Here is a 27,487-nt window from a genome sequence, read left to right as displayed (position 1 = left end):
ACAATACTCCAAATGAGGTCTGATCAGAGCTTTTACAGCCTCAGATGTACATCCCTGCTTTTGTATTCTAGCCCTCTCGATACGAATGCTAACGTTGCATTTGCCTTCCTAACTGCCAACTGAACCTGCACATTAACCTTAAGAGGATCTTGAACAATCCTAAGTCCCTTTGTGTTTCTGATTTCCTAAGCATTTCCCCATTTAGAAAATAGTCTATGCCTCCATTCTTTCTTCCAAAGTGCATAACCTCATACTTTTCTACATTGTATTCCATCTGCCAATTCTTTGCCCACTCTCCCAGTCTGTCCAGTCCTTCTGCAGCCCCCCCGCTTCCTCAATACTTCCTGTCCCTCTACGTATTTATCATCTGCAAACTTAGCAAGTACCTTCAGTTTCTTCTTTCAAATCATTAATATTGTGAAAAGTTGCGGTCCCATCACCGACCCCTGAGGCACACTAGTCACTGGCTGCCATTCTGAAACAAGACTCCTTTACCCCCACTCTCTGCCTTCTGCCAGTCAGCCAATCCTCTATCTATGCCAGGAACCTACTCTGAACACCATGGACTCTTAACTTATTTAACAGTCTCCTCTGCGGCACCTTGTCAAGGGTCTTCTGGTAAACTAAACGAGTCATGTCAGCTGGTTCTCCTTTATGTGACTTCCTTGTTACCTTCTCAAAGAACTCTAACAGGTTTGTCAGACATGACGTCCCCTTGACGAAGCTGTGCTGACTCAGTCCTACTTTATCATGCACTTCCAAGTATTCCGTGGAGTGGAAAATCCCGCCCGAAATCTAAAATGCGTTGCTGTCTGTGTGTTGCAGATTGTAAATGTTACTGTATAATATAGTACTGAAGTGATGTTGTTTTACCTTTTTGCCAATGTAATCTCTGATGTATTGGATGGGGAATGGTGTCATGTGGACTGTGAACTGGCAATAATTAGGTCAGAAATGAAGCCAGGATAAATAGCCTGATTCAGGGAAGTACTATTTCCTTTGCAACACAGATAAAAGTTTTCAAGGTGACAAAGAGTTTACAGTCTATTTTTATAAAATATATGCAGGTACTCTTACAGCTATTTCTAAAATCTAATGGACAATGACCGTTTAAAATGCTGATTCTATGTCTGCCACAGACAAAAAAGGAGTACAAACAAACAAAAAAGGAGTACTGAAGAAACTTGCACCTCATTATCCAGAGACCCTAATGATCCTCCTGCTTTGGGCTGCGCACACCAAATTCAGAGAGAATCAAAGGCCATCCGCATTTCAGAACTCATTGGTTGGTCAGCTGAAGTCCACCCACCTGCAAGGACAAAGGATCTGGCAACCTATGTTTCAGTTTTTAATGACTGGGGCATTCAACAATTTTGAGGACCCAGACGAGGGATACACACCCTTTGTCAAAGGCAATGTGGAGAGGTGGGAGTCACGTGTCTTACTGTATTGCAGAATTTCAGTCTGCTGTTTACCATTCTGCAAGCAACCTCACAGTAAAGGGGCTCTGCCCAGATCGAACTGCTGATTCCATCTACACCACTTGAGCTGGAGCTTCTGCACCCTTGCCCAAAAGACTGATTTGTCTCTGCATATATACCTCACTGTGTGACTTCAACACCACCAGCAAAGGAAATTATATACAGCAGCGGTTTTCAACCTACTGACCTCCGTGAAAGAATGCCTCATTGGATTTTGATTCTGGACCTATGTGAAACAATAATCTTTTCCTCCATGGTCTCTGCACTGTAATCTTTCTTTGCTCTGTCTCTATGAATGCAAAAAGGGCAACACTGCAACTCTCTTCCCTGCAATTTAGGTTCGCACAAATAAACTAATGGACTTGAGGTCATCCTGTCTAACTTCTGCTGTGAGTTTACTAATAGAAAATTGGATTGCAATTAAGCTGAAGGATTGGGGAATATGCTGCCGTTTATAAAGGAGCAAGCAAATCAAAACCCATTTCAGTTTACAGAAGGGCGATGAGAGGAGAAATTAGTGCTGTTTAAATTAAACCTCCCTCCTGTCCAAAGCAGCTGACAATTTGGGCGACTTATTTATAAACCACTGTGCTGTGAAGATTCAGTGATGGAGGTGTAAACTGTGAGAGATTTATATACTATTTACAGTTTAGAGAATTGATTTCTGTTAGACATTCCAAAGAACAGACTATTGCGCGTTTGTAAGTGCCTGTGGAGTAATTGCTAGCTCCAATTAACTATAAAGTGCAGACTGCCATTTACTACAGGGAAACCATTGTACTTCGACATGCACGGGCTAAATTGTATTTACAGATTTATTCAAAACTTAATATAGATTTTCAATATAGACAGGCTGAGTATCCAAAATACCGCATCTCTTGACGGTGCCTGAAGCATACATACACGCAACACATTTAATAACACAACTGTCAACTCTCCAATTTCCAGTAAGATATATAATAAAATAAGATCTGTCTTTGATAGTAAGTGCAACTAAATGTGTCACTTTTCAATTACTGATCTCCAATAAGGGAATGAATGTCTTTACAGAGAGATACAATGGCATCTGTTGGCTTCTTTCGTTTTGCTTTAGGGCTCTTTGCAAACATTGGTGTTTCTTCAGGAGCTCCCAAGATCAATCTTACATGAGCCAGAAGGAGTTGAGGTTCCTGTACTCCAAGCCACAATTCCCACAAGTAATCAGAGAGCAGAAACAATGCTGCAGCTGTGAGAGAAGACAGAATCACACATTTTTAAAACATCATTGTTGTACTTAAAATGGTCAGATACATTATACAGGGGACAATCTTTGGACTATTTTTGAGGGTTACCTTGTAGAAGCGTGTGACTATTTTCTTCCTCCCAAAGCCCTACCCCCCTCGAGCCATGGAACATAACATAGTTGAGAAGGGAGCTTGTGCCATCAACTGTAATGTTGATCATGTTGAAATCTACGGTGGCCTTGCCTCTCCCTTCCTCTATGACTTCCTCCAGCCCCAAAATTCTCCTCCAAATCTTGACCTATTGTGCCACTTCCTTTGTCTTACTGCTGGTGCCCTTGCTTTCAACTGTCTAGCCTCCCCCCCCCCCCGACCTGACTAGCCCCCACTACCCAACTCCTTTTCCAACACTCCCAACCCTACTTGCCTAGCCCCCACCATTTGACTCCCTTCAGGCACCTCCCAATCCGACTAACCCCACTATCTGACTCCATGCCTGCCTGAGTTCCGTTAACCTGACTAGCTCCCTCTTCTAGACTCCCTGCACCCCCTTGACCTGACTAGCCCCCACCATCTGACTTCGTTCCTGCACCCCACAAATCGATCCTCTCCTAACTTGACCTGACTAGCCGCCACCACATGACTCCCTGCCTGCACCCCACAAATCGATCTGATTAGATCCCACTACTTGGCTCCCTACTTACTCACTGGCTCCCATCCCACTCTACAACCTGATCTGACTAACCTCCTACACCCCCGCCCTAATCCTGTAACCTCATGCATTTACCATGGTTAATCCACTTGACTTACACATCTTGGAACATTAAGGGGCAATTTAGCATGGCCAGCCCACCTAACCTGCACATCTTTGGACTGTGGGAGAAAACTGGGGCACCCGGAGGAAACCCATATACATACCGGGGAGAATGTGTAAACTCCAAACAGTCACTCAAATAGAACCCTGGCACTGTGAGGCAGCAGTGCTAACCGCTATGCCACCGTGCAGCCCTTAATTCAATTATTAATCAACAAGTATATTAGCAGAGGGAGGAAATGAAATCCCTCAGTTGGTAACAGTGTTTTGAAGTGCACTTTAAAATAAAGGAGGTGCTCTGACGTTTAGGCCTCCTCAAACATTACAGTATTATTGTTTTATAGCATGGCCTATTATTGAAATTTTGGCCTTTTGCTCTAATCAAAACATGGAAATCAGAACAAAGAGAATGAAAAGATAAAATGAGTTAACGTAAAAAAAAACAGACCCTCCCCTAACCTAAAAAAAAAGAGAGAGAGAGAGAGAGGGGCTCTGTCTGAGAGCTGGTAAGACTGCTTTTGTATTTGTGTGTGCTGTAAGTGCTTTGGCTCACAGGGCCAAAGAGATAAGGTAAGTTGTAAGTTTTTTTTTCCTTTTTTCCTTTGGGTTGCTATAAGGGGTAAATATGAGTGTGAGACCTGTATGTTGTTGCCAATGCAACATGTGGGACGTCTTGGAGGCTCCTGGCCTGCCAGACATCCACACCTGTGCTCGGTGTGTGGAGTTGCAGGCCCTACGAAACCAGGTTAAGGAGCTGCAAATGCAGCTCGAGGACCTTCGGCTAGTTAGGGAGAGTGAGGACGTTATAGAAAGGAGCTACCAGCAGGTAGTCACACCAGGGCAACGGGATGAGGGCACTTGGGTTACCATTAGGAAGGGGAAAACACGGGTGATGGGGAGCACTCCGGTGGATGTCCCCCTTCAAAATAAGTACTCCGGCCTGAGTACTACTGGGGGGGACAGCTCATCTGAGGGAGGAAGCGATGGCCAGCTCTCTGGAGCTGAGCCAGTGAGCCAAAAAATCAAAAAGGGAAGCAGAAAGGTAGTATTAATAGGGGACTCCACAGTGAGGGGCGCAGACAGGCGTTTTTGTGGACGTAGAAGGGAGTCGCGGATGGTGGTTTGTCTCCCTGGGGCTGGGATCCAGGATGTCTCTGGGCGGGTCCCAGACATCCTGAAAGGGGAGGGTGAGGAACCGGAGGTAGTAGTACATATAGGTACTACTGATGTAGGTAAGAAGAGGGAGGCACTTGTGAAAAAGGACTATAGGGAACTGGGTAGGCAGCTGAGGAAGAGAAAAGCGAAGGTAGTAATCTCAGGATTGCTGCCTGTGCCAAGGGAGAATAAGGGAAGAAATGAAATGAGGTGGAGGGTGAATGCGTGGCTGAGGGACTGGTGTAGAGGGCAGGGATTTCGGTTCCTAGATCACTGGGACCTCTTTAGGGGTAGGTGGGACCTCTATAGTAGGGACGGGTGGCACTTAAATACCAGGGGGACTAGTATCTTGGCGGGAAGACTGGCTAAGGCTACCGGGGGGACTTTAAACTAGAAAGGATGGGGGGAGGGAACTGTGTTGGGGAAACTGGGACGGAGGAGGTTCGCTCCCAGGTAGGGGAGGACCGCAGGCAGTATGCGAGGGAGGTTAGACAGGTGGTGGAGATGGGAAATGCCCAGACTGAGGGGCTGAAGTGTATATATTTTAATGCAAGGAGTGTAGTGAATAAGGTAGATGAGCTTAGGGCGTGGATAGCTGTTTGGGATTGTGATGTGGTGGCCATTACGGAGACTTGGATGTCTCAGGGACAGGACTGGGTACTTCAGGTGCCAGGCTTCAGGTGCTTCAGGAAGGACAGGGAGGGTGGCAGAAGGGGTGGTGGCGTGGCACTGTTGATCAGGGATAGTGTCATGGCTACAGAGAAAGAGGATGTCGTGGAGGGATTGTCTACAGAATCTCTGTGGGTGGAAGTTAGGAACAGCAAAGGGTCAAAAACTTTGCTGGGTGTAATCTATAGGCCGCCCAATAGTGACAGGGAAGTTGAAGTGCAAATAGGGAAACAGATTCTGGAGAGATGTTTTAATAACAGAGTTGTCGTGATGGGAGACTTCAATTTCCCAAACATCGACTGGAATATCCCTAGGGTAAGGGGTTTGGATGGGGAGGAGTTTGTTAGGTGTGTTCAGGAGGGTTTCCTGACGCAGTATGTGGACAAGCCTACGAGGGGAGAGGCTGTACTTGACCTGGTACTGGCGAATGAACCAGGGCAGGTGATGGATCTTTCGGTAGGAGAGCATCTTGGATATGGTGACCATAATTCTATCTCCTTCACAATTGCGTTGGAACGAGATAGGATCAGGCAGGCTAGGAAGGTGTTTGTCTGGGGTAAGGGGAGATACGAAGAAGTCAGGAAGTTACTTGGACAAATAAACTGGAAGGAGGCGTTCTTAGGGAAAAGTACCGAAGGAAGGTGGCAGATATTCAAGGAATGTGTGTCTAGAGCTCTGAATGACAACGTTCCGATGAGACGAGGGGGGTTTGGTGGGTCGAGGGAACCGTGGTGCACAAAGGATGTGTTGAACCTAGTCAGGAAGAAAAGGAAGGTGTACAAGAGGTTCAGGGAATTAGGAGATGTTAAAGATCTTGAGGAGTATAAGGACTGTAGGAGGGAACTTAAAAGGGAAATTAGGAGAGCCAGAAGGGGTCATGAGAAGACCTTGGCGAGTAAGATTAAGGAGAATCCCAAGGCCTTCTATAAATATGTGAAAGGTAAAAGGATAAGAAGAGAAGGGATAGGACCGATAAAAGGTGAGGGGGGAAAGGTTTGTGTGGAACCAGAAGAAATGGCGGAGGTGCTTAACGAGTACTTCGCCTCAGTATTCACGATGGAAGCCGATCTGGGAGATTTTGTTATGGATTTGCAGCAGATGGAAAGGATTGAGTACGTGAATATTAAGGAGGAGGATGTGTTGGAACTTTTGAATTCTATCAAGGTAGATAAGTCGCCGGGACCAGATGGGATGTACCCCAGGATACTGTGGGAGGCGAGGGAAGAGATTGCAGAGCCCCTGGCGATGATCTTTGCGTCGTCAATGGAGACGGGAGAGGTTCCAGAGGATTGGAGGATTGCGGATGTAGTTCCTATTTTTAAGAAAGGGAACAGAGATAGCCCGGGAAATTACCGACCGGTGAGTCTGACCTCAGTGGTTGGTAAGCTGATGGAGAGGCTTCTGAGGGACAAGATTTACGAACATTTGGAGAGGTTTGACATGATCAGGAATAGTCAGCATGGATTTGTCAAGGGCAGGTCGTGCCTTACAAGCCTAGTTGAGTTCTTCGATAATGTGACTGAACACATTGACGAAGGAAGTGCCGTGGACGTAGTGTACATGGACTTCAGCAAGGCGTTTGATAAGGTCCCCCATGCAAGACTTCTTGAGAAGGTGAGAGGGCATGGGATCCAAGGGCCTTTGGCCTTGTGGATCCAGAACTGGCTTGCCTGCAGAAGGCAGTGAGTGGTTGTGGATGGGGCTTTTTCTGAATGGAGGTCAGTCACCAGCGGAGTGCCTCAAGGATCTGTTCTGGGACCCTTGTTGTTTGTCATTTTCATAAATGACCTGGATGAGGAAGTGGAGGGATGGGTAAGTAAGTTCGCCGATGACACGAAGGTCGGTGGTGTTGTGGATGATCTGGAAGGATGGCAAAAGTTGCAGCAGGACATAGATAGGATGCAGGACTGGGCGGAGAAGTGGCAGATGGACTTCAACGCGGATAAATGTGTTGTCGTCCATTTTGGCAGAACCAACGGGATGAACGAGTACACTATTAAGGGCAGAAGTCTGAGTAGTGTTGAGGAGCAGAAGGATCTTGGGGTCCGGGTCCACAGGACTCTTAAATCGGCCTCGCAGGTGGAGGAGGTGGTCAAGAAGGCGTATGGTGTACTGGCCTTCATTAATCGAGGGATTGAGTTTAGGAGTCGGGAGGTAATGCTGGAACTTTATAAGACCCTTGTCAGGCCTCATTTGGAGTATTGTGCGCAGTTCTGGTCGCCTCACTATAGGAAAGATGTAGAAGCTATTGAAAGGGTGCAGAGGAGATTTACAAGGATGTTGCCTGGACTGGGAGGCATGCCTTATGAAGTTAGGTTGAGGGAGCTGGGACTCTTTTCCCTGGAGAGACGAAGGTTGAGAGGCGACCTGATAGAAGTTTACAAAATGTTGAGAGGAATAGATAGGGTGGACTCTCAGAGGCTATTTCCCCGGTTTGAAATGGTCGCTACGAGAGGACACAGATTTAAGGTGCGGGGAGGGAGGTTCAGAAGTGATGTTAGGGGTAAGTTTTTCACTCAGAGGGTGGTGAGTGAATGGAATCGGCTGCCGTCAGTGGTGGTGGAGGCGAACTCGCTGGGGTCTTTTAAAAGACTTCTGGATGAGTATATGGGGTTTAATGAGATTGAGGGTTATAGATAGGTCTGTAGGTTGGTAGGTGATGTGGTCGGCGCAACTTGTGGGCCGAAGGGCCTGTTTGTGCTGTAGTGTTCTATGTTCTAACTGTGAATTGCTATAAAGTCTGTTTGTTTTTAAAGTGAATAATGACCTTGAGGATGGGAATAGAGGGATATGGTCCCGGAAGGGTTTTAGTTAAGTCAGGCAGCATAGTTGATTCAGGCTTGGAGAGCCGAAGGGCCTGTTCCTGTGCTGTAATTTTCTTTGTTCTTTGACTGAAGTTTTGAGGAGAATATCATTAACCTAACCTTATAGGTGGCACAGTGGTTAGCACTGCTACCTCACAGCTCCAGTGACCTGGGTTCGATTCCCGGCTTGGGTCACTGTCGGTGTGGAGTTTGCACATTCTCCCTACGTCCATTTGGGGTTCCTCCCACAGTCCAAAAATGTGCAGGTTACCTGCATTGGCCATGCTAAATTGCCACTTAGTGTCCCAGGATATGTAGGCTAGAGGGATTAGTGGGGTAAATGTGTGGGGTTACAGGGATAAGGCCTAGGTGGGACTGTTGTCTGTGATGGGCTGAATGGTCTTCTTCTGCACTGTAGGATTCTATGATTTTCTTATTCAATTCTGGTTTCACCAATTTCAATTTATTTGTTACTGATAGATTTATAAGACTACAACAAAGTAAATCTCACACCAACTCTATTTCTTACCATGTTAAGTGTCAAATCAAATATGGCAATTAGAGTTATTTAATGGACTAGGCTTTTAAGAGTTAAACCAGCAAGATCCTTTTATTGGGACCTTTCGGTGAATTGGGTAAAAAGCAATATTATTTATATTCGTGACACAAATTTCTCATGATGCTTTAACTGGGGAAAACACATACTTTCGGTAGAGCTCCCCATTAAAATTTTGAGTTTATTAGGTTTTGTATTGAGGCCATCTGGCTTCAGCTGTACTCAAGTACTTTATAATAACTCTTGTGGTTAATTATGAACTTGGCAGAAATAAAAGTAAACAAAAATCATTTCTGAGGCTTTATTTCATTGCGGCAGCAACTTGTAAATTTGGGAGTGGGACACAAGACAATCAGAAAATAAAAGCTGGAGATAGGAAAAAAACACTCACCTTTCCTTTCGTGATCCTGGTCTTTTAGTGCAGGAAGACAGACTGGTTTGATAACACTCTTGTATATGTCGTTGTCCACTAGGCCTCGAACCTCCAGCAGCTGAAGCATGATGGTGGTGAAGAGGCATGAAGCCTCCCCTGTCAAACCATCTTCAACTATTTCATTGGTGACTCTACTGTAAAACTGCAGAAGATAATGCTGGAAAGCATTGTCCTTCAGAAGCTCTTGAGTCACAGTGCTGCAGGGCAGGATATTTCTCTGAAGCCATCTTAATAGAACCAAACTCTGAGCTTCACTCATTGGACTTTCAATTCCTGATTTTATAACCCATTTAACCAGCACACACGTGGTTGCTTTAACTGTGCGGCACATTTCAACTTGGCTTTCCAGAGAATCAGAAGTCTCATTTGGGAAGACTGCATCCCAGTGAGTGAATATGGACCTCAAAGATGTTCTACAGTCCTCTAGGCATGACTCTTCCATTTGGCTCTCTGTATCCTCTTGTGTATCATCTCTTTTCTTTCTGCTGTGCCGAGTTACTCCCCGACCAAGTACTTTAGGTTTGTTCCTCTCTTTGATAACTTCTGAAAGATTCATATAATGGAATCAGTAACAGTTTGTAAGGACACCTATTTATACAGGTAAGAATAGCCTTCCATTTAAAAGGAATTTATTACATACGTATAATCTGGAGCCTTCCCAACAGGCTAATAACTTTTATCTCGTCAACAATTTGAAACATTCTATAGTTTAAGTAACTAATTTTGCCTCCTGTAAGATATTCCTTTAATATCTATTAATGGATTTTGGACAATAGCTATTTGGGTATGATGTTAATGCAAAAAAAGTAATTATTTTAAGTTTTAAGTTTATTTATTAGTGTCACTAGGAGGCTTACATTAACTCTGCAATGAAGTTACCGTGAAAATCCCCGAGTGGCCACATTCCGGCATCTGTTCGGGTACACTGAGGGAGAATTTAGCATGGCCAAAGCACCTAACCAGCACATTTTTTGAATGGTGGGAGGAAACCCATACAGACACAGGGAGAACATGCATACTCTGCACAGACAGTGACCCAAGCTGGGAATCGAACCTGGGTCTCTGGCGCTGTGAGGCAGCAGTGCTAGCCACTATGCTATGGATACTGTCTACATGATGTTTGTTCTTGTTAGTGCAGGTTCAAGTTACACCATTGTTAGAAATACAGATATTGACAGATTAATTATATACCATATATACTTGTGTAAAAGTTGACCTCATGTAAAAGATGACCCCAGGACCTTTGGCCTGATAAAAAAGCCACAATTTTTCATAAACCCCAAGTAAAAGTCAACTTTATTTTTTCAGGATCAAAGACTATAAATTGTAAAACCAAAGTGTACATAGGAATGAAACCAACCAAATACTTCTCAATGTGGGTAACAACAGTGAAAAGTAAATCCTAGTTATCATAAAATTTACAAAGTGATAATTACAGTGATGCGTTAATAATGGAGATAAATGCTAGTTTATTTTCTTTTTTAAGAAGAGAGAAAACATTATCTGAAACTTTGCATAGTGCAAGATGGTCTCATTCAAAAAGCAAGGAAGGATATTTTTACAAAATGCTTCAGAAGTACAATTATAGACTAGGTTTTATTGAGCAGAAGATCTGGTTTGAAAAATTTATTTAATAGACCTCAGCTGCCTTCATAAAAAAAACTGTTGAAATTAATTTGGCAGTTAACCACAGATCATTTTTCCTTTCTATCTGGCCCAAGTCAAGCATGACCCCTTAGAAACACCAACCGTGTAACAGTCGACCCAGTGAAGTTTGGCCAAAGAATATTGGCTTCAAAAAGTCCCAACTTTTACATGAGTATATATTCATAACGTCTCTAGTAAGACTGGTTAGAATAATTATTCACATAAATGGGCTCGAGGTGACATCATGTAAGAAATAAACGGTGGCATAAATAAAAAAATACTGGAAGTAAATCATGATGAAACATAAGGAGCCATTTCCTTGAGCAATATGTCATTTTGTAGTAAATGGATTCCAGCTGTTTGGTTTGCAACATGGTCCCTATCCCTCCAGCCAGCCATGCACAAGGCAAAATGACCATCCCAATATAACCTTGGGAGTTATAAAATCGTGGCCAAAATTAAACAAGGCAAGGTAAACTTCGTAATTTGTTGGTTCATTAGGGACCACTTATTTTTATGGCCTCCCATGGATTATTTCTTTAAATGTAAGCAGAATAGATGAGCTGTCAGTCGATTAACCTACATACTACAGTTTGCAAATAGTCAGAATAACCCATTTAAATGAGTTCATTCCAGTTAACTTAGAGATGCAGCTTTTTGTTGCATTTACATCTTCCACTAACTGGAGCGCAGCAAAGCATTGCATAGACAAGTAGTGTCTGTGGAGAGAAGAACAGACTAAACATCATGGTTCGATGACCTTACAATAGAAGCAATGACAGGTCATTGAACTGAAACATACGGTAGAACTTTTCCATATCGGGGGAGGTGGCTTTGGAGGTGGGGACTGGAAAATAGGTTAAAACAGCATCCGGCCAGAGATGGGCATGGGTAGCAAAGACGAGAATCCGTTCGACAGCAGTAGGAATACAACCAAGGTAACTGAAGAGTTAAACAGCACTGGTTACGGGAATGACATAGCAATTTTGCAGGCATAACATTGATTTCCTCGTTGGGTCCATATGGGCCACTAGAAGGAGGTGACTACACAATGGGACATTGAAGCTGCTTTGTGACTGGATAGGTTTTATGTGCTGCTAGCAGAAAATGGCAAGGCTGATGACTTCACATCTCACAGCCTTGCCATCAAGCGAGGATTTTTTGGAGATGGACATCTCCAATCGCCAAGGGCCTAATGAGGTCTCAGCCATTCCACCCTTGCGGCACTCTCCGTGGCCAATTGTGGAGGTGGCCTGCCAGTCAGGCAATGACAGTGAGTGGAGTCAGGGCTTGGAAACAGATTCAACTTTCAATTATTCTCAATATTGATAAAATTCAGCACTTCATCTCAATTTCACTCTCCCCAAAACCTGTCTAGCCAGCTGAGCACTTTGTTTTTATTGTAAATTTTTAGCATCTGAACTATTTTACTTCTGTTTCATGTATGGTCAACTACTGGTATTTTCATTTGCAAATGTATCCAATTGTTGGAAACACATATACAAAGGCTCACCACTGGTTCAGTGTGGGGAGCTTTAGCACGCAATGATTTGCTGTATTAACATCAGTATTATAACTGAGGCAGTAAAAGCATGACATCTTTCCTGAGCTAAATCCTAGAATGTTTACTGTGTGGATCCTGATACTTTGTCAAGAAAACCTAAGTATAAATAACTGTGGCAAGCCTAGCAGCTTGACAGTACTTGTACAATGCAGATCATGAAACTGAGACAATATATTTGGAAGTGTTAATATCAGGCTCCCTTGCTGAGGAACAGAAGCAAGATTCAGCTGTTGCACATCACTGAATCACAGAATTGTTGCGGCACAGGAGGCCATTTGGCCCACTGTATCTGCACCAATTCTCTAAGTGAGCACTATGCTTACTGTCATTCCCCTGTCTTTTCCCTCTACCCCTGCATATTGTTTCTACTCAAGTAATCATGGGATGTCTTCTTGAATGCCTCAATTGAACCTGCCTCCAACAAACTTCTATGCAGGATTTCACCATCAAATTTACATCTTTACAAACACAACATCAGGAAAACACAACCCGTGGAGCACTCTGCATGTGGGGGCATGGTGGCACAGTGATTAGCATTGCTGCCTCACAGTACAAGGGATCCAGGTTTGCCTCCTGGCTTGGGTCACTGTCTGTGTGGAGTCTGAACGTTCTCCCTGTGTTTGTGTGGGTTTCCTCCAGGTGCTCTGGTTTCCTCCCACAGACTGAAAGACATGCTGGTTAGGGTGCACTGGCTATGCTAAAAGTTTGGAAACTACAGGATTTTCGCAGTAACTTCAGTGCAGTGTTAATGTAAGCCTACTTGTGACACTAATAAATAAAACTTTAAAAACTTTAAAATAAACTTTAAAAACGAAAAAACTCTATATCCAAATTATAAAAACAGATTCTTGGGTTCAGATTGAAGTCATCTGACCTTTTGGATAAGCAGCAGACTTTTGAACCTGACCTTGCGGGAGGATCTTGAAATACAATTTATTTGAATCCCATGGTTTAAGACACCCACCAATCATTCTAAAACTTAGTATTTCAACATTAAAATTGATTAGTTCGAAAGAAAGAAAGAAAAACTTACTTAGCAATTCCTTAACATTGTATTTATGAGCCAGAGTTTGCAAGGCCTCCTGTAAATGGAACTCCCTTGCCATAATGCTCCATTTATGTAACAGTAACAAGGCCTCATTGTGAGACAGAACTCTTTCATTTATGGTAATCCGTCCCATTTCCTTGTAGTCATCAAAGGCACCAGTGCGATGATGCAAAACTGAACTTAATATCTGTAAAAATTCTTCAAATGTTTTGGCGTCAATCTTGATCCTGCCAAAAACAAAGGAAATCAATGATTTGAAGCACAACATTTTCATATTTTAGAAACAAAATTTATTAAGTGAAGATGAAAGAGTGTTCTACAGATTTTTAAATTCTTTGCCAGATTGTGAATGATGTTTAACCCTGATATCACCCAAAGATTTGTGTGAGAGGCGGCATGGTGGCACAGTATTTAGCAGTTTTGCCTCACAGCTCCAGGGACTTGGGTTCAATTCTAGCCGGTGTGTATTTTCACCGTGTCTGCGTGGTGCATCGGCTTTGTCCCACAGTCCAAAGATGTGGGGGTTAGGTGGATTGGCCATGCATAATTGCCCCTTAGTGCCCCAAGATGTGTAGATTAGATGAATTAGCCATGGTAAATGAGTTATTGCAATAGGGTGGAGCTGCGGCCTGGGTAAGACACTATGCCGGTCCAGACTCAGGGGGCCAAATGGCCTCTTCTACACTATAGGGATTCTATAATTCTCTGAGCATTGGAATGTTTTGCTGCAACACTTATGGGCATGAACTGATGTCGCACCATTGTGATCCTCTAACACATTCATGTGTCAACTTGGCTCAGTTGATTATACACCAGTATGGAGCAGAACCACACCAGAGCTTTAGCACATAAGCAAGGTTTACATGCTTTACTGAAAGGATTCTAAGCTGTTGGAGATGGTGTCCTTTAGAGGTTAGAGCAGGATCCCATTCTAAATGGACAGTGAAGATCCGATGACATTACTGACAGAACAGCAAGGAATTCTCCCGATGTACCTTGGTCAATGTCACCTTAAATAGATTGACTGTTCATTCAGTGCTTGCTTTTCTGTATAACAGCAAAACTTTGAAGAACTTAAACTGCAAAGTGCTGAGAAATTTCAAGCATTACGTCAGTAAGAATTCCCGCAGATTCCCATTGAGCAACATACATTACTTACATATATTACGTACCAAATGTGTTGTATCAGAACAGTCAGAACATAGAGAAATTCATTTATAAGCAGAAGAGGTAGAAACTTCTTAGTCTTTTCTCTATTTCCTAGGTTAGTGAACCACAAAGTGTGCAGCAATGAGATTAAATCCGGTATCAATCTGTGCTCTAAAACTCTAGAAAAATACAAATGAATTCAAATCAAATTCAATAGGCAATTATCTTTAAATGTTAGTCCTTAAAAATCTTTAAAAGTTAAAGTAATGGTTTCTAAACAGCATGATAAAGCAATACAAAATCGCGAATTAGCAAGATATTACAGGCTATAAGTAAACTTCCTTTGGAAGATTTCAAAACATCTTAAAAAAAAAGTAAATCATGGGACATTATATTGTGCCTTCATAGCTGTTTTGCAGTGGGTTGGTCAATCACGTTTATGCTGAATGATATGCTCTCTTTCCAAAATATTACAATTAGGAATAATAATTACAATTAATTAAAATTAACACAAATACTATATTGCACCGTGACCATGTACAACATTTTAAAAACAAAAAAAAATGTACTCAGCATATTATGGCCTGGTAATTAATGACTTTGTTTAAACAGATGAAAAATATCTTCAATTACTTTGAAGGAAAGCTACTTGTCAAAACCAAACAGTGTGAATGTACCTTCTTTGTAAGATATGCAATATCCACGTCAGGAGGTTGTGGTCCTGGGTCAGCTGATATGCTGCTTTTGTTATCCGTGCAGCATGTAACAGAATCTGCATAATCTGTTTCTTTAAATTGAAGAAAAAGTTATGAAAGTGATGTGAAAACATAAAAGTTTGAAACCTAAACCAACTGTAAGGACGGCACGGTGGCACAGTCGTTAGCACTGTTGTCTCACTGCGCTAGTGACCTGGGTTCGATTCCTGGCTTGGATCACTGTCGGTGCAGAGTTTGCACATTTTCTCCATGTCTGCATGGGTTTCCTCTGGGTGCTCTGGTTTCCTCCCATTGTCTGAAAGACGTGCTGGTTAGGTGCACTGGCCATGCTAAATTCTCCCTCAGTCTACTTGAACAAGTGCCAGAGTGTGGCTACTAGGAGATTTTCACATTAACTTCATTGCAGTGTTAATGTAAGTCTTAATTGTGACTAATAAATAAATAAACTAAATCAACTATAATATTCAATGACTGCTCCTGTTGCTAGAATTTGACATTTTACTGCCATTTTAGCATCCCTTCAGAATAGAAACTGTATCCTACCTCTGCTGTCTCATCACACAACGGGCTGTTGGAAAAGGCTAAGAGAACATGGATAATTTTCTGATGGTCACAAAGCTCATAGCAGTGTTTGTCCTTTAAGCCATTGATGAGAAGTTCAAAAAGCCATTCGCGTTCAGTCTTGTGCTGAAAAATTAAATGAAGGATGAAACATGAAAACGGGTATAGAAGGTAGGCATTTAGCTCGTTACATCTGTCTCATTGCTACCTGCCTCCAGCGGGGCCTTGCATTGAAATTGGAACTGTCCACATTTAGATTTGGCCAATAATTTCCTCTTCCAAATCCCTCATCACTTGGTAGAAATGCCTTAAGCTGCTGTATGGTTCCATGGACAATGATAAAAATCCTTGGAAGACATTCTTCATGTGAAAGCTTAAATTATAATAATAAGCCTCAGGGATCAGTGCTGGGTCCACTGTTATTTGTCATTTATATTAATGATTTGGATGAGAATTTAGTAGACATCGTTAGTAAGTTTGCAGATGACACCAAGATTGGTGGCAATAGTGGACAGTAAAAAAGGTTATCTAGGATTGCAACGGGATCTTGATCAATTGGGTCACAGGCAGACAGAGTGGTGAAGAAGGCATTTATCATGCTTGGTTTCATTGGTCAGAATATTGAGTACAGGAGTTGGGACATCTTATTGAGGTGGTACAGGATATTGGTAAGGCAACACTTGGAATACTGTGTATAATTCTAGTCACACTATTATAGAAAGGATATTGTTAAACTAGGAGAGTGCAGAAAGGATTTACTAGGATGCTATCGGGATTTGATGGTTTGAGTTATAAGGAGAAGACTGGGACATTTTTGCCCTGGAATGCAGGAGGCTTAGGGGTGATCTTATAGAGGTGTATAAAATAATGAAGGGCACAGATCAGCTAAGTAGTCAATATCTCTTCCCAAATATAGAGGAGTCTAACACTAGATGGCATAGGTTTAAGGTGAGAGAGGAGAGATACAAAAGGGTGCAGAGGAGCAATTTTTTCACACAGAGGATGGTGAGTGTCTGGAACAAGCTGCCAGAGGTAGTAGTAGAGGCGGGTACAATTTTCTTTTAAAATGTGCTTAGACAGTTACATGGGTAAGATGGGTACAGTGGGATATGGGCCAAATGCAGGCAATTGGCACTAGCTTAGGGGTTAAAAAAGGGCAGCATGGACAAGTTGGGCCGAAGGGCCTGTTTCTATGCTTTTAACCTTTATGACTCTATAATAAATTCTGGCAGATGGATGACATGTGTACTTCCAGATGTATTGTGAGCAGAAATGGAAACATGGCACAAGACTCTTTTTGCCATAAATCAGGGCACATGCACAATCCTACAGTCTGAAAGATAGAAACATAGAAACTAGAAGCAGGAGTAGGCCATTCGGCCCTTCGAGTCTGCTCCTACCATTCATTACGATAATAGCTGATCATTAAGTGCAATATCCTGATCCTCTCCCATCCCCCCCATATCTTTTGATCCATTTAGTCCCAAGAGCGAAATCTAATTGCTTCTTGAAATCAGACAACATTTTGGCCTCAACAATATTCGGTGGTAGTAATTCCACACATTCATTTCCCTCTGAGTGAAGAAATTTCTCAACTCAGTTTTAAAGTTTTACCCCTTATCCTCAAACTATGACCCCTAATTCTGGACTCCCCTACCACTGGGAACATTGGGCCCAATTCTCCCATTCTGACATGCACGCTTTTTGGCTTGTCGGGTTGGGAAAATCGTGCGTAGGCCATTTTATGGGATTTGCGCATGCGTTCCTGACGTAAGTGTGTTTCCCACAACTAGAGAACAGTCGCGGTCAGGACCACGCTAGAAACTGGCGGGAAGACAGGTGATTTAAATCTGTTTTGACCGTATTTTTAAATCTCATTATCAGGCCCGGCAAGGATTTCTCTGGGCCCAATAGCATCTCCCACCCAGCCAGGAATTTTTCACTCCGGCAGGGTTTAGAGTAGCTCCCCACTTGCAGGAGACCCTGCCAGAGTGAAGTGGGGGGGAGCAATTGGGGTTTCCAGGGGATCGGACGGCAGGGGGATAGGTGGTGCCCCCTGGGCATGGGCACCCTATGGCCCTTAGCACTACCCAAAGGGCAAAGTGCCCATGCCCAAGGAGCACCACCCACCTCCCCCTGCCAATTGGACATCAGGCAGTGCCAAGGGGACAGGGCCTTGGGGCCTATTTTGGGCAGGGCTCAGGAGGTGATTGGTGGGGATTGACACGCTGCATTGAGATCAGTCAGGACTGGACGGAGGCTGGCGATGGGGCGGGGATCTGCATCCTGGAGGACGGGGTGGGCGGGGGGGGGGAGGGGGTGGGGAGTAGGTGTGTACGTGTGTGTGTGTTTGGGGGCGGGGTGGGGGGAAAATTGCCACTACTGGGGTGGTGGGGTGCGGGGTGTGTGATCAGGGTTGGCCCAGAATGCTCCTGGGGGCTGTGATCAGGCTGTGGGGGGGCTTAGGATGGCAGCACTGTGGGGATCCCAGCAAACAGGAGTCTGACAGATCGGGGCCACTGCGCATGCGCAGAGTTCTGGAGCTGTCAGACTGTGGCGTGAATAGGCCCTGCCCCCGAGCTTCAAATGAGATTCACGATTGTCGCCTATGTATTACACAGGCTGTGGGAGATTCAGGTCTGAACTCCCAATGGAACAGCAGACGTGATTTACACCGGTTTTCTCATCAATTTAGCACTTTTGGAAGAATTAGGCCCATTGTTTCTGAATCCACCTTGTCTAACCCTGTCAGAATTTTATACATTTCTCTGAGATCTCCTCTCACTCTACTAACCACCAGTGAATATAATCCTAACCGATTTAATCTCTCCTCATATGACATATGCCACCCCAGGAATCAGTCTGGTAAATTTTCGCTGTATTCCCTCTATAGGAAGGACATCCTTCCTCAGATAAGGACACAGAAACTGCGTACAACAGTCCAGGAGTGGCCCAACCAACACCCTATACAACTGCAGCAAAACATCCCTATCCCTATATTCAAATCCTCTTGCTATGCATGCTGGTTAGGTGCATTGGCCATGCTAAATTCTAAAGTGTATCCACACACTGGCGTCGGAATGTGGTGAATAGGGGATTTTCACGGTAATGTAATGAGCCTACGTGTGCCACTAATAAATAAACTTTAAACATGTACACACACACAATCACACACACACATACACAAAGACTGACCAATACTACAGATGAGGAATTGAAGCGACTTTGTTGCTCTGTGTGACTCAGTACCATGCCACAAAATGCCTTTTGTTATTGATGGAACAGTTTTTTTTTCTGTCATATTTGACATTTACATTGACTTTCAATTACCTAGAAAACAGCAGAACATAATTAAAAAGGAAAACAACTTTACCTCCATGTCAAAGCTGTAGAAAAACTTGAAAAACCCAGGCACTTTCTTCACATCCAAATATTGATGTGCCAGGAGGAACCCATTAATCTTCACGTACATGTGTTCCTCTGTAAGGAAATGGGAAAAAATAATTTTTTAGAATTTATTTTAAACAAAGAAAACCACCATTATACTTTCAAAGGTTTGCTTTCAAACATAACTCTTAGTATTTTCAATTAGATTTGATTGTTGCTTTCATTTTTGCTTGTCAATTACATACCGATCACTCTTGTCAAGAATAGTGTTTCAAACCTTTCCTTGCTTTGTTTTTTAACATTTAAGCTTGCCTTAACAAATCCGTTTTCAAAACAAATAAACAGAGTAAACAGAAGAGTCTCTTTTACTGTATGTAAACTTTTAAAAATGTTTAAACTTAGTGAAGAGTCAAGGGTTCACAACAGGTGATTAATGAAGCTCTGTACACTGGTTTACACAAACCTGATTAAACTACCTTTACGCACTGCTGACTTCCACTTTTAATCTCAAAGCACAGCAGCAAACTAAATTGGTAACTTGGCTCATTTACACATCTATCTGTGGAACAATGCTTTACCTGGGTACTGGACCCTGACTGCAGGACCTAGCTATGACTATAAACTGTCAAAATGCTCCTTATGCTTGGTATTCATTATGGATTCAATATGTTGAATGGTTAGTTTATAATTCCACCTTATCGGGAATTTTTGTCTTAAAATGTGGATTAAGAGCTATTAATCGACATATAAATGACTCAAAGGTTCGCCAAATTCAGATTTTTGTTCCATTTCTGGTAATTTGGAAGAATAGAGAAATTTTAAATGGACATTCTTTTTGTTGTACATTATTTAGCATCATAAGAGTATGACCATTGCTATTGAGGGATTTGTTCCAGTTCTTACTATGGTCTGTTGGACTTCTACCTGGAGCCATAAATCTGGGCACACTTCAATAAACACATCTAAACTATTAATATTTCCATGCATTCTATTTTCCAGTTCACATTCCATTTCAGCTTTTGACTTCTGTAAACAAAAGTAATCTTCTTTCCCCTGTCTGGAACTTAATGAATATTCAAATGTCTAAATCAGCAAATTAACTATCAAAATCTTCAGAGATTTATCCATATAACTGTGTTTAAATTTGAAAGCTGATTTAATTTCAAACAAATTCCATAGTACAAAATTATAAATGGTATTGGACAAATACGATTAATGACAGGTGACTCACAGTTGATTTATAAATACCATTTTACCAGAATGGAAACAGGGATGAGGAACTTCATTTCTGTGGACAGATTAGAGCTGTGTTTTTTTTATTACATAAGGGAGAATGAAGGGGAGATTAAACAGAGGCACTCAAAATTTTGGTGTGTTTTGACAGGAAACTGGCTCATTGTCCTCTAGTTACCAATCCTCCTGACAAAGGTTTAAGATAATTGGTGAAAGACTGGGGAGAGGGTGGGGAAATCTGGAAAACGCGGCATGGTGGCACAGTAGTTACTACTGCTGCCTCACAGCATCAGACATCCGGGTTCAGTTCTGGCCTCGGGTGATTGTCTGTGTGGAATTTGAACGTCCTCCTGTGTCTGTGTGGATTTCCTCCAGGTGCTGTGCATTCCTCTCACATTCCAAAGATGTGTGGGTTAATTTGATTGGACATGCTAAATTGAACCTTACAGTCAGGGGGATTAAGGACACAACTCAATTTACAAAATAATGGTTGGAATATGAGACTTTACAGGTAATCAAGTCTTAAAGGTAAATATCTCCAAGGTACCTTTGTGTCTTTATGCCCTGTTTGTGAACTGAAATCCCACTCACCTGATGAAGGAGCAGTGCTCCGAAAGCTAGTGGCTTTTGCTACCAAATAAACCTGTTGTTAGACTTTAACCTGATGTTCTGAGACTAATTACTGGATTCTATGATGCCAGCAGGTTCCTGAAACTAATACTGCTACCACAGAATTAGTTAATACAAACTTGAAATAGAGAGGTTGTAAATCTACTGGTCAAGAATAACCCCCCTTCCCCTTCCAACGTAGAAGAAATGTAGGACAGATTCCTACCAAATTTAGTGAATGGAAGAAGGTGGCTTGAATATGGAAGCCATAGAGGAACAAATACTCAATGGAATATGGTGGTAGGGCAGCTTCATTGAAAGCAGGAAAGCTTATCCATAAAATGCAATTGATAAAAGTTCAAACATGACTGATATTAGATTGCTAATGTAACATTATTATTCCATTATTTTCAGGCCAGGAAAAGGTTTCAGAATTTTATCTATAGATACTCGAGGTCAAAAGAGAACCCTTTGACACTGTGAAATATATATATGCTTTTGAAGGAACAAGCGTGATAGATGACATGGGCTTCCTGATCCATATTTTCTTATGATCTCATCAGTCCTGAAAAGCTTCCATCATATGGAACAGCAAATGGAACAAAAGTACCAGGCAATGGTACTTGAGATGAGCGATAATCCAACCATCTTCTCTTGACATTCAATGGTATTACCATCGCTGAATCCCCCACTATCATCATCCTGCGGGTTACCATTGACCAAAAGCTAAACTGGATGTGCCATATAAGTACTGTGGCTACAACAGCAGGTCAAAATTTGGAAATTCCACAGTGAATAACTCACCTCCTGACTCACAAAAACGTGTCCACCATCTACAAGGTAAAAGTGATGGAATGCTCTCCATTTGTCTGGATGAGTGTGGCTTCAACACCACTCAAGAAGCTCGACACCATCCAGGAAAAAGAGGCCTGCTTGATTGGCACCCCATCTACCATCTTCAATATTCAACCCCTCCACTGACACACAGTCACGTCTACACAGTGGCATTTACACCATCGATAAGATGAACTGCAGCAAAAGACTTCTTTGACAGTACCTTCCAAGCCTGCAACCGCTACCACCTAGGACAAGCACAGGTAGATACAAGAGAACGTCACCATCTGCAGGCTCTCCTCCAAGCACCGCACCATCCTGACATGGAACTATATTGCTGTTCATCCTCTGTCACTGTGTCAAAGTCCAGGAACTTGCTTTCTAAGTTTAAGTTTATCAATCTCACAAGTAGGCTTACATTAACACTGCAATGAAGTTAGTATGAAAATCCCCTAGTCACCACACTCTGGCATCTGTTCCGGTACATTGAGAGAGAATTTAGCATGGCCAATGCAGCTAGTCAGCGTGTCTTTCAGATTGTGGGACGAAACCCATGCAGACACAGGGAGAACATACAGACTCCACACAGACAGTGAACCCGGGTCCGTGGCGCTGTAAGGCAGCAGTGCTAACCACTGTGCCACCATGGCCCCCCACTGCCACCTAGCAGCCCTGTGAGTATACCTACACTACATGGACTGCAGTGTTTCAAGGAAGTGACTCACCACCGCCTTCTTAAGGGCAATTAGGGATGAGCAATAAATGGTGGCCTGGGCATGGAGGCCTACATCCTGTGAAATAAAAGTTTGTCATGCATGTTAATTCTATATTAAATTGTGTTTAATTATAAGCCGGTGAGAGACTTAACTGGGCAGTCACTTGAGTGCCTATAAAATATACACAAGTTAAAAACCTTGGTTGTTATGTTCGGAGGTCTCAACATAGAATCAGGAAGCTTTCAATCTTTAAGCCTGCCCTGCCATTCAACAAGATTATGCTAGCCTGATTGTAATTTCAACTCCACTTTCCTGCCTGCCCCAAAGGACACTTGGCTCTGTTGTCCATCCAAAATTTGTCCAATTCAGCCTTGAATAAATTCAATAATCCAGGCTCCATTGCTCTCTAAGGAAGAGTATTCCACAGACTAACAATCCCCTGTGAGGGAATAAATTCTCCTTATCTCAGTTTTACAAGAGAGTCATCTTATTTTTAAGATGAAAACAAATTACTGCGGATGCTGGAATCTGAAACAAGAACAGAAATTGCTGGAAAACCTCAGCAGTTCTGACAGCATCTGTGGAGAGAGAACAGAGCAAATGTTTCAAGTCTGAGGGACTCTTTCTGTTTTTGCCTTTTGCTTTTAAACCGTGTCCCCTAATTCTGGTCTCCCTCACAAGATAGGATAGATACCGGGATGGTATTTCCTCACGTCTCCTCAACCTTATATGTTTCAAGATGATCACCTTTCATTTTTCTAAACTCCAGTGGGTACAGGTCTAAGCTGTTCAACTTTTCTTAATAAAATAAGCCAGGAATGAGGCACTTGCACCTTCTTGAACTGCTTCTGATGCAATTATTCTTTTCCAAATAAGGAAGCCAAAACTCAGTGCTCCAGATCTGGTCTCTCCGATTCCTCTTGCAATAAATGCTAACATTCCATTTGCTCTTTTTAATCGCTTGATGCACCTGTGCACTAACATTTCATAACTCATGTTCCAGCACACTGGGAATACTCTATACAATGAATTCTGAAATTTCTTCCATTTACTGTTTTTCTACTCTCCCTGCTAAAGTGAACATGTTCTCATTTTCCAACATTGTACGCCAACTATTAAGCTTTTGCCCACTCACTCAATCTCTACCTCTTCTCCCTATCTACCTTGATGTAATCTGCAAATGTAGCTACAATACATTAAGTGTCCTCATCCAAGTCATTGATATGGATCATCGTTTGTCAAAGCAATTGATGCCTGTAGCACTCCACTAGTTAGTTTCCCAACCTGAAAATAATCCTTTCATTCATATTCTTGGCTTCCTGTTACCTAACCAATCCTCAATCCATGCTATCATGTTATCCCTTCCACCATAAGCTCTTATTTTACATAGCAAGCTTTGATCTAACACCTTATCAATTGCCTTTTGAAAAGCTAAGCACACCTCATCTACAGGTTCCCCTTTACTGACATTGCTTGTTATTTCCTCAATGAACTTAAACACAAAATCACCATGCTGACTCTGCAAGATCCCATTACGGTTTTCTGAGTATCCTGCTATAACTTTTTAAAATGGATTCGAGTTATTTCCCCATGACAGATGTTAGGCCAACCGGTCCACAGATTCCTGCTTTCTATCTCTTTTCTTTTGTGAACAAAGGTGTTGTGTGCTTAGTGTATAACTCTAACTAAATGTGAAAGCACGCAAAGCTGGGCTTCAGTGCATTCCTTCACCAACTGGTTTTTTTTGGAATGGAACGAAGCTTGGCATAACACATGGTAAGCTCACTCAGCAGAGATTAATCTGCTTGAGTAAACAGTCTTATGTTTTGCTGAATTTAACCACTGTGGACAAAAAAAATAAAGACCATATTGCATATGCTGCTGTATAAATAGCTTTTCTTCAGGCAATGGGCTTTGTTCCAACATCTGCCAACCACATTTAAGCAAAATTATTTGCAAATCATGTGAAGCCACTTTTAGCCACTAACATTTAGCTTCTTGATTCAGCCACCATAAATCAAAATGCCACAGTGATCTTAATCATTCATGTTAAGTTCAAAAGACAGAAAGCAAATTTATTATTTTCTAACATTTTAATAATTCACATTATGTGTCATGTTATGCACTACTGACCTGGCTGCTAGAGACACCAGCAAAGGCCTCACCAATCACACTTCAAATGTGAATGTGTGAAAACTCTGACAGTGCCATCAGAGACTCCGGGTCCCTCACAAAATACAACTCATTTCAACAGTCAGTGATCCAACTACCAGTCAAATCCTTTTCCCCTCATAAAGCCTGATCATACTATTCAGCTAAAGCAGTGGTTCCCAACTGGTGTGCCGTGAAGACCCCCTCCAAGTGGCCTGTGAAAATTATTCAAAGTGAGTCAAAATTCATCTAATTAAACTAAAACTAACCTTCACCTTCAGCTCTGTGGGTGGCATGTCCAAGACCTGATGAATCTTGGGCCTCCAGCACACGTGCAGCTTTTTCCCAGCCAATGCATGTGTGGTTTAGATTTTTTATGTGGGTCAGGCCTGTGCCCATGACCAATCTGGGCTCCTCCTTGGAGCTGAAGACAGAGGCCTCATGTGCCTGAACCAAGGGTGAAAACTCAAAAAGGGTGCAAAAAAACTGAGAGAAGCAAGAGAGACAGAGAGGTTAAAAAAAACCAAAACAGATGAGAGGACAGGGAGAAGTTCAAAACAACGTTTCCAGTCAGGGAAGAAGACAGAGAAAATAGGAGGTTTGCCTCAATTTTTTGTATACAGTGTAGAGGTGTGACATAACACATAAAAGATTGGGACCCACTGACCTACAGGCTGCTGACTTGAATGGGCTACAACCATGTACAAACTAGGAGAATGAGGAGCTCAAATAAAGTATCTGGTTCATTGAAACAAACAGTTAACATAACTCCATAAATATTTTACGCCCTCCTAAGTGGACCCTTGTGCAACTCAAATAAGAGCAAAATACTGCAGGTCTGAGATAAAAACAGAAAGCACTGGGAAAACTCAGCAGGTCTGGCAGCATCTGCAGAGAAAGTGAGACAGAGTTTATGGGCAGTAACCTCCAAGCTCCCCAGTGTTGGATGCGGGGTGGGTATCCCAAAGATGTGCAAGGGAACTCTTCTCAGAACTTCAAAGCTAAGGGCTTGCACAGCAACCACCCAGAAGTGCAAACTTCCTCTGGGCACTCATCCTGTGCTGGGAATCATCTGAAAATCCAATTTAAATTACAAAAAGAATTACCCAGAAAAAGGTAGAAGAATTAAACCCTCTTGTAACTTCTGGGTAACTATTATAAAGATGCAGACATGCCCTCTGGTGCTATCAACTACCCATATCCCCCACTACCCCCCATCCCAAACACCACACCAACTATCTTCCTCCACAATATTTCTCTGAGGTCAGATGCCCCCAAAACTCTCACCAATGTCTGACCAGCCCCTCCCCTGAAGTTTGAACCCCCCACTCCCCTCACACCCACAGAGTCTGCCTCCCCCACCTTATTAATTTGAATCAGACCTTTAAACTTACCTGGTTTACATCAGGAGACAACTGGGCTCCTGATGTAAACCAGGTAACGTCCTTGCCTTGCCAAATTTGGAAAGTCAAAGAAATTTTGCAAAATAATTGGGCATAGAGTAGTAATCCAAAGATGACTACTACCACCTTCTGGCAGCTCAGCACCAGCTTCTCAAAGGCAGCTAGGAATGAGTATCGTTAACCCACATGGACCAATCATTTTCAGCCTTAAAATGGATACAAGTTGAAAGCACTATTTTCACAAACCTGGTTTAAGCATCTGCTGAGCAACTTTAGCAATGTAAAGTGCCACGCAAAAAGTGAACCTGGTGTTGGGTTGTCGAATGCCATTTTTCACCACATCCAATAGATACAGCAGCTAGACAACGGAAAGAAAAGGGAAGTAACACATTATTAGAATTTGAATAATGTTAAAATGGGGAATAGGTAATCGTGCTTGGCTGAATGCAAATTCATGAGTGCAGTGACTTAAAAGGAAGAAAGTAATGTGGTTGGAAAAAGAACAATATTGGGTACTGAAACTGCCACTTTATAAATCATTAATGTGAAGCAACTTAGAACAATGTGTACAATTCTGATCATCATAGTATTAAGAGGACATTATATCTATTGAAAGAATACATAAGAGAGCAACTAAAAAGACTGAAAGGTTGGTGGGATTGGATTATTAGCAGTGGTTATCGAAACTGGGTATGTTTGCATTGGAAAGCAGAAGGTGGAGATGTGATATGATAGTATTTGAGAGGATTTCACAAGATACTAAATATTGCAGGCAATAGTAAACCAGTCCATCTTGTCCAGAACCACAGAATGAGGAGACATAGAACATACTTGACAGGGATAAATTCAAAGTTAACAAAATTTCCATGAGCAAGTTGTCTATCAATGGAACAGACTTGTTGGAAGACAGACAGATGCAGTTATTGATCAATTCAAATTAAGATCCCTTTCAGAGAATAATATTTTGGAATACATATGAGTAATCTGAGAGGTCGGTGGGATTCTCTGGTCCCGCAGGCAATGTGCTTCTGCCCACGGGTTTCCCGCCAGCAAGGGGTGACGTCAATGGGAATTTCCATTGACATTGTGTGCTGGCAGTGAGATTCTCTGGTCACACCAATGTGCTACCACCAGGTAGATTATCCTGCGATTATCCCTCTCTCTACCTGTAAAGACTTGATTACCTGTAAAGACTCGCATTCCAACAATTAGTCATAGAGGTTTACAGCATGGAAACAGGCCCTTTGGCACAACTTGTCCATGCTATCCAGTTTTTATCACTAAGCTAGTCCCAACTGCCAGCGTTTCATAGAATCATAGAATCTACAGTTCAGGAG

The 27,487-nt window shown here is 42.5% G+C and overlaps 1 protein-coding gene across 1 annotated transcript in view; it reads right to left on the bottom strand.

Moving 5' to 3' along the window:
* Positions 1-2,300: 2,300 nt before the first annotated feature.
* urb1 (URB1 ribosome biogenesis homolog) overlaps positions 2,301-27,487 on the bottom strand; it is a 103,359-nt gene continuing 78,172 nt past the window's right edge. Inside the window, exons 32-39 of the mRNA XM_080203599.1 lie at positions 26,397-26,508; positions 19,191-19,297; positions 15,800-15,943; positions 15,218-15,327; positions 14,564-14,719; positions 13,377-13,618; positions 9,091-9,675; positions 2,301-2,706 (exon numbers count right to left, since the gene is read on the bottom strand). Of these exons, the coding sequence (XP_080059725.1) occupies positions 2,495-2,706; positions 9,091-9,675; positions 13,377-13,618; positions 14,564-14,719; positions 15,218-15,327; positions 15,800-15,943; positions 19,191-19,297; positions 26,397-26,508 (1,668 nt within the window). The 3' untranslated portion in view covers positions 2,301-2,494. The remainder of the gene's footprint in view (positions 2,707-9,090; positions 9,676-13,376; positions 13,619-14,563; positions 14,720-15,217; positions 15,328-15,799; positions 15,944-19,190; positions 19,298-26,396; positions 26,509-27,487) is intronic.

Source organism: Carcharhinus amblyrhynchos, chromosome 15, assembly GCF_965287045.1.
Source record: "Carcharhinus amblyrhynchos chromosome 15, sCarAmb.v2.hapA, whole genome shotgun sequence".
NCBI lineage: Eukaryota > Metazoa > Chordata > Chondrichthyes > Carcharhiniformes > Carcharhinidae > Carcharhinus > Carcharhinus amblyrhynchos.
This window is presented reverse-complemented; position numbering and strand designations above follow the sequence as displayed.